The sequence below is a fragment of the Coturnix japonica genome, chromosome 26 (genome assembly GCF_054131305.1).
Source record: "Coturnix japonica strain WE chromosome 26, WE-NBRP24, whole genome shotgun sequence".
Classification (NCBI taxonomy): domain Eukaryota; kingdom Metazoa; phylum Chordata; class Aves; order Galliformes; family Phasianidae; genus Coturnix; species Coturnix japonica.
In genome coordinates, this window is record NC_140688.1 from 2,864,030 (window position 1) to 2,880,945 (window position 16,916).

At 48.8% G+C, this 16,916-nt stretch overlaps 1 protein-coding gene across 3 annotated transcripts; it reads right to left on the reverse strand.

Annotated features, from left to right (window-relative positions):
* Nucleotides 1–3,205: 3,205 nt before the first annotated feature.
* On the reverse strand, nucleotides 3,206–15,874 carry LOC146756622 (zinc finger protein 707-like). Of its 3 annotated transcripts, XM_085523993.1 has the most exons (5): nucleotides 13,413–15,863; nucleotides 13,097–13,223; nucleotides 12,271–12,381; nucleotides 10,465–12,165; nucleotides 3,206–3,504 (listed from the first exon to the last, which is right to left on the reverse strand). In XM_085523993.1, the coding sequence occupies exons 1-4, from the start codon at nucleotides 13,434–13,436 to the stop codon at nucleotides 10,481–10,483; spliced, it is 1,947 nt and encodes a 648-aa protein (XP_085380119.1). In that variant the 5' UTR covers nucleotides 13,437–15,863; the 3' UTR covers nucleotides 3,206–3,504; nucleotides 10,465–10,480. The 3 variants fall into 3 exon arrangements, with proteins under 3 accessions (XP_085380119.1, XP_085380120.1, XP_085380118.1); XM_085523994.1 differs by lacking the exon at nucleotides 10,465–12,165 and having other exon boundaries at nucleotides 13,413–15,874; XM_085523992.1 differs by lacking the exon at nucleotides 3,206–3,504 and having other exon boundaries at nucleotides 10,183–12,165; nucleotides 13,413–15,862.
* Nucleotides 15,875–16,916: the final 1,042 nt, after the last annotated feature.

A 16,916-nucleotide genomic window follows, 5' to 3' on the forward strand; every position in this document is an offset into this window, starting at 1 on the left:
GGGAACCTAAGGGGGATAGAAAGGTCCTGGAAGGTTAAAGGAAGGGTCCTGGAAGGGGAATATGGGATTATATGGGGGTATTAAGGTCCTGGAAGGGGAAGAATGGGGTCTAATGGGGTCTTATGGGGTCTATGGGGTCTTATGGGGTCTATTAAGGTCCTGGAAGGGTAATGCCATGGAAGGTCCATGCCATGCCCTATAGAATATAGGGGAAATCCTATAGGGTTTTAGGGTAAACCCGCGAGGTAAATGGATTACAAGGTAGGGGAATAAGGGTTAAATGAAGCCATAGAGGAAAAGGAAGGATATTCTTAAAGGTGGAAGAGAGAAAGAGGAAGTGGAAGCAAAACCAAAGGCTGCGGCCTACCTGCACCACGTAGCCATGGACGTTGGCATTAAAATGCCAGTGGGGAACCCGGAGCGCTCCGGGTTTGATCCTGATTAAAGCCAGGCTCATTATGGCTTGATGCTCGTGGAGGCTTTGAGCGAAGATGCGAGCTTCTCGATCCGGATAACGCTTGGGATCCAGCCAGTACATCGCCCATTGGATTTCACCTCCAGGGTAGCGTTGTGGCTGGAAAGGAAATGGGCTTATTCCTTTTCCTCTTCCCCCTCCCCTTCCCCTTCCCATAGGAAAGGAAGAAGATACCCCATAGGACCCTATAGGACCCCATAAGCCCCATAGGACCCCATAAGACCCCATAGGACCCCATAAACCCCATAGGAATCAATAGGAAGCAATAGGACCCCATAGAACTCCATAAGACCCCATAAGACCCCATAGACCCCATAGGACCCCATAGGACCCTATAAGACCCCATAGGACCCCATAAGACCCCATAGGACCCCATAGGACCCCATAAGACCCAATAAGACCCCATAGACCCCATAGAGACCCCATAGAGACCCCATAAGACCCCATAAGACCCCATACACCCCATAAAACCCTATAAGACCCCATAGACCCCATAGTCTCACCCTATATCCTCCAATAGGATGAAGCCGTTAGTGCTGTGTAACTATTGCCTCAGCCGTATGCAAATGAGGGCTGGAGGAGAGCTCTGATTGGTTGAAAGACCAGGAAAAGCTTCGTTTGATTGGTTAATAGGGGGAATTTGGGGCTCCTTCCTTCCCCTTATGGGGTTCTATGGGGTCTTATGGGGTTTATGGGGTCTATGGGGTCTTATGGGGTCTTATAGGATCCTATTGGTTCCTATGGGGTCTTATGGGGTCCTATGGGGTCTCTATGGGGTCTATGGGGTCCTATGGGGTCATATGGGGCTTATGCGGTCTAATGGGGTCCTATGGGGTCTTATGGGGTCCTATGGGGTCCTATGGGGTTTATATGGGGTCCTATGGGGTCTAATAGGGTTCTATGGGGTCTTATAGGGTCCTATTCATTCCTATGGGGTCTTATTGGGTCCTATGGGGTTGTATGGGGACTTATGAGGTTCTATGGGATCTTATGGGGTTCTATGGGGTCTTATAGGGACTTATGGGTTCTATGGTGTCCTATGGGGTTTATGGGGTCTTTTGGGGTCCTATTGATTCCTATGGGGTCCTATGGGGTCTATGGAGTCCTATGGGGTCTTATGGCATCCTATTGGGTTTAATGGGATCCCATAGGGTTCTGTTGGGGTCTTATGGGGTCCTATTGGTTCCTGTGGGGTTCTATGGGGTCCTATGGGGTCCTCTTGAATCCTATGGGGTCCTATGGGGTCTTATGGGGTCTTATTGGTTCCTATTGGGTCTTATAGGGTTCTATGGGGTTCTACGGATTCCTATTGGTTCCTATGGGGTCTTATGGGTTCCTATGGGGTCTCTTATGGGGTCTCTTATGGGGTTCTATGGGGTCCTATTGATTCCTATGGGGTCTTATGGGATCCTATGGGTTTCTATGGGGTCTTATGGGGTCTTATGAGGTCCTATTGGTTCTTATGGGGTCTTATGGTTTCTAATTATCCTATTGATTTCTATGGGGTTTATGGAGTCCTATGGGGTCTTATGGAGTTCTATTGGGTTCTATGGGGTCCTATTGGTTCCTATGGGGTCTCTGGTGTCTTATGGGGTCCTATTGATTCCTTTGGGGTCCTATGGGATCTTATGGGGTCTTATGGGGTCAATGGAGTCTTATAGGGTCTTTTTGATTCCTATGGAGTCCTATTGGTTTCTATGGGGTCTTATGAGGTCTTACTGGTTCTTATGGGGTCTTATGGCTTCTAATGGGGTCCTATTGATTCCTATGGGGTCTTATGGGGTCCTATTTGTTCCTATGGGGTCTTATAGGGTCTTATGGGGTCTGTGGGGTCCTATGGATCCTATGGGGTCCTTTGGGTATTATAGGGACTTATGGGGTCTTATGGGGTTCTACGGGATCTTATTGGGTTCTATGGGGTCCTATTGATTCCTATGGGGTCTTATGGGGTCCTATTGTTTCCTATGGGGTCCTATGGGGTCTTGTAGGGACTTATGGTTTCTATGGGGTTTATGGGATCCTATTCATTCCTATGGGGTCTTTTAGGGTCCTATGGGGTTCTATGGGGACTTATGAGGTTCTATGGGGTCCTATGGGGTCTCTGTGGGGTTCTATGGGGTCTTATGAGGTCTTATAGGGACTTATGGGTTCTATGGGGTATCATGGGGTCTTATAGGGTCTTATTGGTTCCTATGGGATTCTATGGGGTCGTATTGGTTCCTATGGGGTTCTATGGGGTCTTATGGGGTCCTATTGGTTTCTATGGGGTTTTATGGGGTCCTATTGATTCCTATGGGGTCTTGTGGGGTCCTATTGGTTCCTATGGGGTCTTATAGGGTCTTATGGGGTCTGTGGGGTCCTATGGAGTCTATGGGGTCCTATGGGGTCTTATAGGGACTTATGAGTTCTGTGGAGTCCTATGTGATTCTTATGGGGTCCTATTGATTTTTATGGGGTCCTATGGGGTCTATAGGGTCTTATAGGCTCCATCCCCCCCATATACCCCATATCCCCCGCAATAACACCAGACCCTGTCGCTCTTCCGCCATCTTTATTCTCATCCAACCGCATCCATCATCTCCCCCCTCCCCCCCACCCCCGGCAACACATCGACCCTCGTTAACCCCATAATTAACCCCTTAATTAACCTCTTAATTAATGCCTTAATTAACCCCCCCCCCCCCCCATATTAACCCCATCGGAATGAAGGAAGAACAAGACGCCGACCAATCGGGCACCAGCTTTGTTAACGTGTGCGCATTAATTAATTATGCAAGTGAAGGGGGCGTGGCTTTGTCAAACCCCACCACGCCCAACCAACTAACATTGAGACCTCATTAGCATGTGATTATATATTCATGAGCCACTGGTCTGATTTGCATAGCCCCGCCCCCTTTCCCGGTCCCTGTTATTAAGTGCTAATGAGGCCTCGATTAATGGATTAATTAATTAATGGCAGCTCATTAATTAATTAATCATTAATTAACTAATTAGGGGGGGGCGGAAGTCGCTCCGTCGTCGATATGGACCTGGAAAGAGAAAAGATAGAGCTAATTAGGGTTAATTAGCCTAATAATTAATAATCAATTAATAATTAATTAATCATCTGTCATGGTTTTGTAATTTTGTAATTTTGCTATCAGTATTCCACATCATAACATCATGTCAAGTAGAATACTAACAGAAGATACTTCTGTTGAATGTGCAGTCCACAGAAGAAGACTACGTATCCCAGAGAACAACAGGGGTAACAATAAGTCACGGGACCAGGACGCTGTATAATCTCGTTCTCAGGCTGGAGTGCCCTCCTTCTTCTCTCGAACTTCTCGGAGAGTGGGAAGCGTTCCAGCCGTGTCGCCTAGAGTTCACAGTAGGCCTCTCGGTTTTCGGGGACTCTCTCTCTTTGTTTCGTTCGATTTTGTTAGCCTCAATTATATTATATTGTGTTATCTTGTATTTCGGTATCATATTTAGTAAAATAAGTTTTTCCTCCTTAGATTGTCGCTGTTTTATCCCACTCCCTTTTTTCCCCCTCCTTTCCGGGCCCCGGGGGGGGGCCCACGGGGTGGCTTCCCCTGTCACGAGCATAGGTAAATCTAAGTAACCCGTGACAGATTTTTTGGTGGAGAATGCGGGCATAGAGCTTTTTAGCTTTTAGAACGACTCTCTCTTTACTCTTAAAGAGCTTCGTTAGGGGAGTGTTATCTTTTCATAGCTGCTCACGGAGAACGTGACCTTGAAATACCAGACAAATTGTCAACATTAAGGGCTGCTGTACATTCTCAGCATTGCTATCTAACTTTTGTGTAGAAAACAAAGGGATTTCTTTCTCCCTTAGAGCAAAGCTAGCTAGCTCTGACTTTTACAGAGCCTGCCAGCTATGAATCCACTCTTCATCCCAGTTGCTCTGTTTAAGGGATTGAAAGCAATTATGATCTTCTTAAAGTATTGGTCAACTATTAACACCATAATTTGGTGTTGTGGAATTGTGCAGGTATATAGCCTAATAAGGTGGATACTGATGGAGACACCTGCCTGGTACTTTTACGAGATGTGGTATGGTCAGAATTTTGGCACCTACACCCCAGATGGAATTGTGAATCTTACAAACACTTGCATCCCAGATGGAACAGGCAATTTTACAAATACTTGCATCCCAGATGGAACAGGCAATTTTACAAACACCACCATGTTTAATTCATTGTACAGGCTAAAAAAACCCTTTTTATTTAGGTTGTACTCTCAGATTTCCACACGCTTCTCAATAACTGAGATAGGGTTCATACTTGCATTCATGTTATCACTATCAATGCATGCATATATGTTCCTATGCATTCGTTCTATGCGGAAGTCTCCTCCAGAGCCAGAGAATGATGACTGGCAGGGAATATGGAAAGGTTTAGGAAAAGTCTTAGAAGCATGGGGACCCGCAGTGTCATGGGATTTCACTCTTGAACACCTAAGTGACCCTAAGAAATTAAGTGAGTATTTGGGTCAGAGATCTAAGGAGGTAAACCTTATGTGGGGTTTGGCTTATGCATACCGTGCTTTGTATCATACTATTCTGGAGAGAGAGAGTTTCCGATCTGAGATTCAAGCCCAAGTTAATTCTGATCAGTCACAGGAGGCATCAGTAGCAATATCAGTTGCCCCTGTGGAAGGCAAGAAATGGAAACGGGTGTCCATGCGTCTAGAACGAAAAGAAGAAGCACAGGGGGGGGCAGCAGAAGACCCAGGTGCCGGGCATGGAGCAGTACCGAAAAAAGCAAAGGCAAAAACCAAGAGGCATGAAGAAGAGACTGATGATGAGGAGGAAATCACCTATTGTCGACCTCTGAAGCTGACTGAAATCCAAGGCTCAAGAAAGGAGTTCACACAGCGTCAAGATGAAGGTATCCTTGCTTGGTTGCTTTGCTGCTGGGACAACGGGGCCAACAGCTTGTCTCTAGATGGTAATGAAGCTCGCCAACTAGGAAGCATTGCCTAAGATGCAGGTATCGACAGAGGGATTAGCAGATGTTCGGATGGAGCTGCCACTCTCTGCTTGCGGCTGTTAGAAGCCGTGAGAGAAAGGTACCCCTATAAGGATGCTTTGAAGCCTAAATTTGATAGTTGGAATACCGTCCAAAAAGGTATTCAGCGCCTGAGGGAATTGGCCATGGCGAAAATGTTGTACAGCCCTGATCCAAGCAAACTTGACCCTGAGAGAGTGAGGGCCGATCCTGACATGTGGCAGAAAATCACAAGTACAAGGAACCAGAGAGAATTGCACAGTCATTGGTATCAGGATCTAAAGGATTCGTGGACAGATGGCCCCGAGTTGTTGAGCTGATTATAATGCTTCAAACCACCGATCAGCAGCTCCCCCAACTGCATGCCGCAGTTTCTGCCATCTCACGGCTAGAAAACCGAGTAGATGAAATGTGCAAGAAATTGTTTCCATCAACTAATTGTAATGATCCCGTAATAGTATCAGAAACAACTGATGAAGGTCAATCCTCGTACGGGCCACCAGGTCTAATGAAGGATCTGATCAAACTAGTCCAGTCCTACTCCCCACCTGCATCATCAAAAGTCTCAGCTGTTAAACGCACACGCTTCCCAGCTCGAGCAAAGAACAACAGTACGATTGCACCGCGTGTTTCCATGTGGCGCTACCTACGTGACCGTGGAGAGGACATGAGGAAGTGGCATGATCAGCCTACTTCTGCACTACGAGCACGGGTGAAAGAACTACTAGACATACCAACCACCAGTGGAGTTGCTCCAGTCATCACAGGTAACCAATAGAGGGGCCCTGCCCTCAGTCAGGGGAGGGAAAGGGAGTTTATTGGACTGTGTGGATTCGATGGCCTGGCACATCAGAACCACAGGAATATAAGGCGCTGGTGGATACCGGTGCACAGTGCACCCTAATGCCCTCCAGTAATGAAGGGACAGAATCAATCCATATTTCTGGAGTGACTGGGGGCTCTCAAGAATTGACTGTGCTGGAGGCTGAAATAAGCCTCACTGGCAAAGACTGGCAAAAACATCCTATTGTGACTGACCCAGGGACTCCATGTATACTGGGTATTGATTACCTCAGAAGGGGGCATTTCAAGGATCCTAAGGGGTATCGATGGGCCTTTGGGATAGCTGCTGTAGACATGGACAACATTAAGCAGCTGTCTGTTTTGCCTGGCCTGTCAGAGGACCCGTCTGTTGTGGGGCTGCTACGAGTAAAAGAGCAGCAGGTACCAATTGCTACGAAGACAGTGCACAGACGGCAGTATCGCACCAACAGGGATTCCTTGATCCCCATTCATGATTTGATTCGCCAGCTGGAGAATCAGGGAGTGATCAGTAAAACTCACTCACCTTTTAACAGTCCCATATGGCCAGTGCGTAAAGCCAGTGGAGAATGGAGGCTGACAGTAGACTACCGTGGCCTGAATGAGGTCACACCCCCATTGAGCGCTGCTGTGCCGGACATGTTGGAACTCCAGTACGAGCTGGAGTCAAAAGCAGCCAAATGGTATGCCACCATTGACATTGCCAATGCCTTCTTCTCTATTCCTTTGGCCGCAGAATGCAAGCCACAGTTTGCCTTCACCTGGAGGGGCATTCAGTATACTTGGAACCGTTTGCCCCAGGGGTGGAAACACAGCCCAACCATTTGCCATGGGTTGGTCCAAACTGTACTGGAACAGGGTGGTGCTCCTGAACACCTCCAGTACATTGATGACATTGTTGTGTGGGGCGATACAGCAGAAGAAGTTTTCACAAAAGGAGAGCAGATAATCCGGATTCTTCTACAAGCTGGCTTTGCTATTAAGCGAAGCAAAGTAAAAGGACCTGCCCAGGAAATTCAGTTCTTAGGTATAAAGTGGCAGGATGGACGTCGTCACATCCCAGCAGATGTGATCGACAAAATCACTGCCATGTCTCCACCAACTAGCAAGAAAGAGACACAATCTTTCCTGGGTGCAGTGGGCTTTTGGAGGATGCACATTCCAAACTACAGCCTCATTGTAAGCCCCCTTTATCAGGTGACGCGGAAGAAGAATGATTTTGCATGGGGCCCAGAGCAGCAGCAGGCTTTTGAACAGATTAAACAAGAGATAGCCCGTGCTGTAGCCCTGGGGCCAGTACGGACTGGACAGGATGTAAAGAACATCCTCTACACTGCTGCTGGAGAGAAAGGCCCCACTTGGAGTTTGTGGCAAAGAGCCTCAGGAGAGACCCGAGGCCGACCCCTGGGATTCTGGAGTCGATCATATAAGGGGTCTGAAGAGTGCTACACTCCAACTGAGAAGGAGATCTTAGCCGCGTATGAGGGGGTTCGGGCTGCTTCCGAAGTAGTTGGGACTGAAACACAGCTCCTTTTGGCACCTCGACTGCCAGTGTTGAACTGGATGTTCAAAGGACAGGTTCCCTCCACCCATCATGCTACCGATGTCACCTGGAGCAAGTGGATTACGCTGATTACACAGCGAGCGCGAATGCGAAACCTCAATCGTCCAGGAATCCTAGAGGTAATCATGGACTGGCCTGAAGATAAAAAGTTTGGAACATCACCAGCAGAAGAGGTATCACGTGCTAAAGAGGCCCCACCATACAACGAATTACCAGAAAATGAAAAGAAATATGCCCTATTCACTGACGGATCATGTCGCATTGTAGGGAAGCATCGCAAATGGAAAGCTGCTGTGTGGAGCCCCACACGACAGGTTGCAGAGGCCACTGAAGGTAAGGGAGAATCAAGTCAGTTTGCAGAGGTAAAAGCTGTCCAGCTGGCCTTAGATGTTGCTGAACGGGAGAGGTGGCCAATGCTGTATCTTTATGCTGACTCATGGATGGTGGCAAATGCCTTATGGGGGTGGTTACAGCAGTGGGAACAAAATAACTGGCAACGGAGGGGAAAATCTGTTTGGGCCGCTGAACTATGGAAGGACATTGCTTCCCGAACAAAGAATATGGTTGTAAAGGTGCGTCATGTGGATGCACATGTGCCCAAAAGTCGGGCTACTGAAGAACAACAAAACAACCATCAGGTAGATAAAGCTGCTAGAATTGAGGTGGCTCAAATCGACTTGGATTGGCAGAATAAGGGCGAATTATTTCTAGCTCGATGGGCTCATGAGACCTCAGGCCATCAAGGAAGAGACGCAACATATAAGTGGGCCAGAGACCGAGGGGTGGACTTAACCATGGACGCTATTGCGCAGATTATTCATGATTGTGAAACATGTGCCATAATTAAACAAGCCAGAAGGATGAAACCTCTCTGGGAGGAAGGGCGATGGCAAAAGTATAAATATGGGGAGGCGTGGCAGGTTGATTATATCACCTTGCCACGATCTCGCAGTGGTAAGTGTTATGTACTCACTATGGTAGAGGCAACCACTGGGTGGCTTGAAACATACGCAGTACCCCATGCAACTGCTCGAAACACCATATTAGGTCTTGAGAAACAAGTCCTGTGGCGACATGGCACCCCTGAAAGAATTGAATCTGATAATGGGACACATTTCAAAAATTCTCTTATAAATACTTGGGCCAAAGATCATGGCATTGAGTGGATTTATCATATTCCCTACCATGCACCAGCTTCTGGTAAAACTGAACGATATAATGGGTTGTTGAAAACTATGTTGAAAGCAATGGGTGGTGGAACATTTAAGCACTGGGAGAAGAATCTGGCAGAAGCCACTTGGTTGGTCAATACTAGAGGATCTGTCAATCGTGATGGTCCTAGTCAATCTAGCCCCCTACACACTGTAGAAGGAGATAAGGTCCCTGTTATACATGTAAAGAACATGTTGGGAAAAGCTGTTTGGGTCCTTCCAGCTTCTGGAAAGGGCAAACCTATCCGTGGAACTGTCTTTGCCCAGGGACCTGGGTGCACTTGGTGGGTAATGCAGAAGGATGGGGATGTTCAATGTGTGCCACAAGGGAATTTGATGCTGGGGGAGTGCAGTCAATAATTTTATGTATCTATATATATATATATATGTTTGCATGTGTAGTGTATTTTAGTTATTATAGTTGTACATTTAGTTATGTTACATGCAATTCTACTATTTAGCTATCATAATTTTACATACGTGTATATATATGTATATATATGTATATATTAACCATGATGTAATAATGTAGAATAAGGGGTGGAATGTCATGGTTTTGTAATTTTGTAATTTTGCTATCAGTATTCCACATCATAACATCATGTCAAGTATGGATACTTCTGTTGAATGTGCAGTCCACAGAAGAAGACTACATATCCCAGAGAACAACAGGAGTAACAATAAGTCACGGGACCAGGACTCTATATAATCTCGTTCCCAGGCTGGAGTGCCCTCCTTCTTCTCTCGAACTTCTCGGAGAGTGGGAAGCGTTCCAGCCGTGTCGCCTAGAGTTCACAGTAGGCCTCTCGGTTTTCGGAGACTCTCTCTCTCTCTGTTTCGTTCGATTTTGTTAGCCTTAATTATATTATATTGTGTTATCTTGTATTTCGATATCATATTTAGTAAAATAAGTTTTTCCTCCTTAGATTGTCGCTGTTTTATCCCACTCCCCTTTTCCCCCTCCTTTCCGGGCCCCGGGGGGGGGTGTGGGGTGGCTTCCCCTGTCACGGGCATAGGTAAATCTAAGTAACCCGTGACAGTATTCCACATCAGAACATCATGTGGAGCACAGAGAAGAACTACACATCCCAGAGGACCTCAGTTTCAATAAGACTGTATTATATTGTGTAATCTTACATCCCAACATCATAGTTAGTAAGGTAAGTCTCCACCTTAGATTGTTGCTGCTGCTCTGTTTGTTTCCCTGAGCCCAGCTCCCGTCTCCCTACCCCTTTTTCCTTCCCATTTTTGGGGGGCGGGGAGCCCATAGGCCTGCTAACCCCAGTCACGGACATAGATTGATCTAGATAACATAATGACACACTCCTGTGTGGATGCTCTGATGCAGCATCAGTTCAGAACTCCCTTTGAAGCTCTTACCACACTCAGGACACTTTCAGGGTATTTCTTTTGTGTGGATGTGCTGGTGGCGCTTCAAATCAGAACTCCTTTTGAAGCTATTCCCACACTCAGTACATTTAAATGGTCTCTCTCCCATGTGGATAAACTGATGGGAAGAGAAGCTGGAACTCCATTTGAAGCTTTTCCCACACTCAATACATTTAAAGGGTTTGTCTCCCGAGTGGACATTCTGGTGCAGTTTCAATTTAGAACTGCTTATGAAGGCCTTCCCACACTCAGTGCACTGAAAGGGTTTTACTCCTGTATGGATGCGCTGGTGGCACTTCAGTTCAGAATTGCTTTTGAAGCTCTTCCCACACTCAGGGCACGTATAGGGTTTCTCTCCCGTATGGATGCGCTGGTGGCACTTCAAAAAAGAACTGCTGGCGAAGCTCTTCCCACACTCAGTGCACTTAGACAGTTTCACTCCTGTGTGGATGCGCTGGTGGCGCTTCAAATCATAACTCCCTTTGAAACTCTTCCCACACTTAGGACATATAAAGGGTCTCTCTCCCATGTGGACGCACTGATGGGAAGAGAAGCTGGAACTCCATTTGAAGCCTTTCCCACACTCAGGGCACTTAAATGGTTTGTCTCCTGAGTGGACATTCTGGTGCAATTTCAATACAGAACTGCTTTTGAAGCTCTTCCTACACTCAGGACACTGAAAGGGTTTCAGTCCTGTGTGGATGCGTTGATGGCACTTCAAAACAGAACTGATTTTGAAGCTCTTCCCACACTCAAAGCACTTATATAGTCTCACTCCTGTGTGGGTGCGCAGGTGGAGCGTCAATTCAGAGCTGCTCCTGAAGCTGTTACCACACTCAGTGCACTTAAATGGTCTCTCTCCTGTGTGGATGCGATGGTGTTGGGAGAACTTGGAACTGCTTTTGAAGCTCTTCCCGCACATAGAACACTTATATGGTTTCTCTCCTGTGTGGATGCGCAGGTGCATCTTCAATTCATAGCTGCTTCTAAAGCTCTTCCCACACTCAGTACACTTAAATGGTCTCTCTCCTGTGTGGACGCGATAGTGGTAGATGAGGCTGGAACTGTTTTTGAAGCTCTTCCCACACTCAAGGCATTTATATGGTCGCTCTCCTGTGTGGACACGTTGGTGTCTTTTGAGTTTAGAACTACATTTAAAGCTCTTCCCACACTCAGGGCACTTGTACATTCTCTCTCTTCTGTGGATACACTGCTGGGAAGTGAGGCTCCCACTGTCCGTGAAATTCTTTCCACAATCAGAGCACTCGGAGGCTCTCTCTCCTGTGTACATGCACTGCTGGCCAGTGGGGTGGACTCTCCTTTTCATGCTCTCTGCAGAATCACAGAACTCGTAATGCCTCTTTGCTGAGTGCATGCACTGGTGGTTAGTGATGCTGGAATCTGTTTTAAAGCTTTTCTCACACTCAGTGCACGGATTCTGCTTTTTCATCTGGCACGCATCCTTGCTCCTGGTTTCCTCAGGCTGCTTTGGACCTATGGTGAAGTCCACTGGGTTCCTCAATGTCATTCCCAGACGCTTTCCCAGGGGCTTCTTGATGTGCTCACCCGGCCCATGCTGCAGGCCTTCATGGGCATCCCTTCTGATTTCTTCCGCAGAGATGTGACCCCACTGTCTATCTGCTACACAACTTCTCTGCAGAACCTCCTTTGCATTTTTGATCCCATCAGCTGCTGGATGACAGACAAAATGCAGCAATAGCACACGGTGCCCAACATAAAACACAGGCAGAGAAGGCTCTTACAGCCCCAACATTCCCCTTCCCTCCACCATCTCACCTGGGATGAGGTCTCCTGGCATGGCCTCAGGGCTACGCACATCTGGGATCCAGGGGTCTTCCCCACTTTCAAGCAGGGAGATCACCACGGGCTTGGGGCCTGGAAATGGAGCTTCAGGGAGAGAAACAGGGAACAAGAGAGCATTTCCATCATGCTGGCACACTGCCTGTTCAACAGCTCCACTCTGTCTCCCTCCGCATGGACAAACCACCCCTTGGGCCTGAATGTTGGAGCAAAGAATGATTTGACATCTGAACATTATGAAGGGATATTTTTCTTATATGTTCAACAGGTCATCAGCACCACTGTGTCCCTCCCCAAGGAGAAACCACCATTTGGGCCTGAATGACACCACGCCTACAGCTTCCCTTGGAGCAAAGAATGCTTTGACATCTCTGAACATTGTGAAGGGATATTTTTTCTTTCAAATTAACTTTAAAACAGATTATTTTCTTACAATCTACCAGAGGTCAAGGCATCAAAATGTTGATGGCAATTGCATGTAAAATCCTCAATTTCATAGCAGTATTCAGGGAGTCATCTGTGAGCTGGAGCTGGTGGCACCAAGCAACACTCAACACAAGGGCTGGTTTTCTACCTCCTGGCTGATGCCTCCTTGCCAGCACTGACTCTGCAGCTTTGATCACAGTGCCGTGCATACTAATCCCTTCTGAAACTCATGCTTCTCAGTATCTCCTTTCTTGCTGGCACTGTGGTGTTAGTCAATATGTAGCTGCATGACAATTATTCAAGGCCCAGCTTGCAGAGGCTCATTCTGCACAGTTAAAGGTGCCCTAACAAGGAGGAAAGGCAGACAAGCTCTCACCCAGCGAGGCCACGCACTGGTACGTCTCCAGCATCACGTCCCGGTAGAGCGCTCGCTGCGCAGGGTCCAGCAGCGCCCACTCCTCCCTGCTGAAATACACGGCCACCTCCTCAAAGCTCACGGGCTCCTGCAAGCAAAGAGGCTCCCTGCTGGGAACAGCCAAGGCCCAGGCAAACAGTGCACACAGGACAGAACCTCCCATCTCAGCTTCTTCCCTGTCCCCTGCACACACACGCTGGCTGAGAGCACCTCCCTCTTCCCCTGCATTCACATCCCTGGCCCTTTGGCCTCTCCTGCCTGCTTCCCCAGCCCCTACCTCAGCTAGATGTGTTGCAGACATTTGCTGCTCTCCTGCAGGCTGGGATGATCACGGCTGGAAGGCAGAAGTTGAACTGGAGCCTGCAGGGAGAAGAGAAATGGCAGGGGAGCTGTGAGGGAATGCAGCAGTCCCAGTCCCAGCTCAGCCCTTCTGCAGGGCGCTGCCTGGGCTTACAGAGGAAGACAATGAGCTGCAGTACAGGAAACAGCCTAGCTCAAAGAGATAAACTGCCACAAAGCTGTTTCATACTGGGAGGCTGATGCAACTGGTAGCAGACACTTAGTTCAACAGCTGAGACTGAGCTGGGGACTTAACGATAAAAGCAAGGCAAGGAGGCAGCCATCTTATCCCAAAACAGGGAGCAGCACAAGTGCCCCTCCAGCTCTGCTGCACAGCAGCAGGCTGCACTACAGGACCTGCCTTCAAACAGGGCTCTCTGCAGCTCACACCTGCACAGAGATCCCTTGCAGCTTGACGTCAAGACTCCTCCTCAGTACAGATCTTCTCTAAGGCACCTGTGGTTACTTTGGAGCTTTAATGTGCTCTATAAGGCTCTGCCTTAGTGGGACCGTTTGATTCCTTCCACACAAAGCCTTGAGCAAGTTTGGGACTAGGAGAGGATCCAGCCACATCCTAGCTCCTTACCTCTGTGGTCTGAAGACATGAGAAAGAAAGGGGAAGTACTCTGAGCCTCGTGACTCAATGGGATGGCCTCCTGTAGCTGTGCGTGTAACCCTACCCTCTATGCAGTAAATAACCAAGTGTATCCAGTCACCTCAGAAGGGGAGTTTTATTGGAGGTCTGAGTGGAGAAGAAAGTTGAGGACATACAACAAGGACAGGCTGTGCTGACTGGGGGATCTTTTGACTGACTGCAAGCACGTCTAAATGGGACAGCTACCCAGGAAAGAGCTGCAAAAATACTGTTAGAAAATGGTATAGCCATCCAACCATCCAGCAGGAGGTGCAGAAAAGCACCTGGTTCATGGAAGAACACTGTGAATGCAGCCCCCAACACACAAACACAGCAAGCCTCAGCGCAGATGGCAGCTGCCAGCAGAGCAGCCTGCTAGAGCACCGCCTCTACAGATCTGTGAGAGGAACACCTGGTGGCAAATGGATTAAATCCTCTGGCAGATGTCTGTACATCCTCTCAGGAGTGGAAGTAGCCTTGGGCTTGCTGAAATCAACCAAGCCCTCATAAAAGGGTTGGGAAAAGTACTTTGTGAAGGAAAATGATGTAGTTCTCAAAACCACCTGCTGCTGATGTTACCTAAAAGTGATGAGGGCTCACATTCCTTGTGTAAGGAAGTGCAAAATGGCGAGGAGTCAACTGGATTTTACACACTTCTCAAATAAACGGGATGGCTTACTTAAACACAGAAACAAATCAATAAAACATCCAAAAAACTCCTGAAAAGAGAGAGTATCTGACAGCACTGCAGCCAAACCAGCCTGTGACGGTCACTACCACAACCAGACAATGCTGTGCTGGGAATTTTAACCGAACCAGGAAGGCAACTGACCAAATAGTAGCAGTGCTAAACAGAATAATTATGGCATCGTGGACTTATTCCTCTTTGTGATGCCAAAGACAATGCACAACACACCAGGAAACACTCCAGCAATAACAGATGAAAGGCCATAAAACTGCAGTACACCGACTGCGCTCATTAGCAGGGAACGCTCTCAGCAGCGCCTGCCCTTTGCAGAAGGCACCTGGGCTGTGCTTTACTGACCTGCTGCTGCTCGGCCGTGTTCTCAGCGCGTGCTCCAGTCAGCCCACAGGCTGCCAGCTTCTCATCGTCTGTTCCAGAGCCCAGTGCCGGAGCTGCTGCAGATGCTGAACGTGCTCAGGGCCCGCAGCTGTGTGCTCAAGGCATCTGCAGCTGCCGGGACAGCCTGAACAAAAGCCTTGCCAGGGCTTTGCACAACCCCAGCTGAGCCATCAGGCAAGCGCTCAGCAAACAAAAGGTAACGCCATTTCAAGGGTCGCCAGAGGCACGTGTTGCCCGCAGGGTCCCCGAAGGGAAGCTGGGAACTGCCGGGGAGGAGGAGCAGGGGGAGTGCAAATTTCCACTTGGAGGCTTCACATTAAGGCACTCCAAAGGAGGCATCGGGGGGTTTAAAGCTTCCGTCAATCCACGCGTGCACAGCTGCAGAGCGAGGCCGTCTCGTGTCTCCCGTGGCCCAGAGGAAGAACTGCAGCCCCAGCTGCGCTGTGTTACAGAGATCCAACCGGGCAGCAGAGCACGCTGACCTCCTCTGCTCCCTTCCTCACTGTCCCAGCTCCCAGCCCGTTCCCGTGCCCCTCGGAGCCCAGCCCGGGCTGCATGAACTGCTGCCCTGGTTGCAGCCCGTCTGGGCCAGCAAACCTGCTGCGCTGAGCGGGAGCTGGAGCCGGGACCAGGGTCCCGCCTGGGGTACGGCAGTGCGGGTTCCGCCCCGTCCGGGGCCGCTCCCCGCTCCTCTCCCGGTGCTGCTGGCAGGGGGCAGGAAGCGTGCGCTCCTCTGCACGAGCCACGAAGGGCACCTACCTTGGGTGTGGAGCAGGCTGCTCCCAGCTCTGGTGCAGGTAGCCAGGCTCCTCGGAGTCGCGTAGAGCAGAGGATGCCCTCAGCCCGGAGCTGGCCGCAGGACGGCCTTGGTGCACCTCCTGCCCCAGCGTTGCTGCCCGGATGGCTTCCAGACAGGCTCTCGCCTCTTCCGCACAGGCTCAGGAAGGCAGGAATTCCCACAGCGAGCACGCCCCGAGCCGGCTGCCAGGCGCTCGGCAGTTACAGAGCTCGTTCTGCATCCGGGGGAGGGGTGTAGGGGAGGACGGTGAGAGGAAGGGAGGAATGGGGGCTGTGTTTTGTTACGCTAATGAAGCATCGCTTTCTGCCGGCTCTCTTTGCTTCCTTCGGTGGGGACATTCGCACACCCTTGTGGTCAGGCATCCCTCCCTTGCTGTCCTGGCGTTCCTGTTACTCCTAACCCCCACGAGTATGTCCCAGCAAGATGTAATCTCAGGTACAGCACCAGAGGACATTGTATGTTGAACACAACTCTTGCAATGGAACCGAGCTGTGGGTTGCAGCTTTACCCAAAAGCTGCGGTAAGAATACGACTATCCCCAGATCCTTGTCTAAGGGTCCTAATAAGTCTTCTGTGAAGCAATACTATGGAGTTCTGTGTGGGTTTTTGGTCTGTATGGTTGTCTGTTATAGATTCCCGTGTCAAAACCGTGTCAAAACCATCAAATCTTGTGATTTAAATAAAGGGATAGCTTTATTCAATTAAGGAAGGTGGTAAAGTGAGCAAAACAGAGCTGGGTGCTGAGGGGAGTCTGTACTCCGCCAGGGTGGCAATTTGAACAAAGGTTCTGCATTTGTACAGTTGTTATCTCTTTTATATATTCCAGTCATTCTTGTGGCTGTGCAGGTTATTGCTGCGGTCGTAGAGTGTTGTGGGGGTGAAAGTCAGCAGTCTTTTCCGTTATTCTTTGGTTATTTTCTAGCAG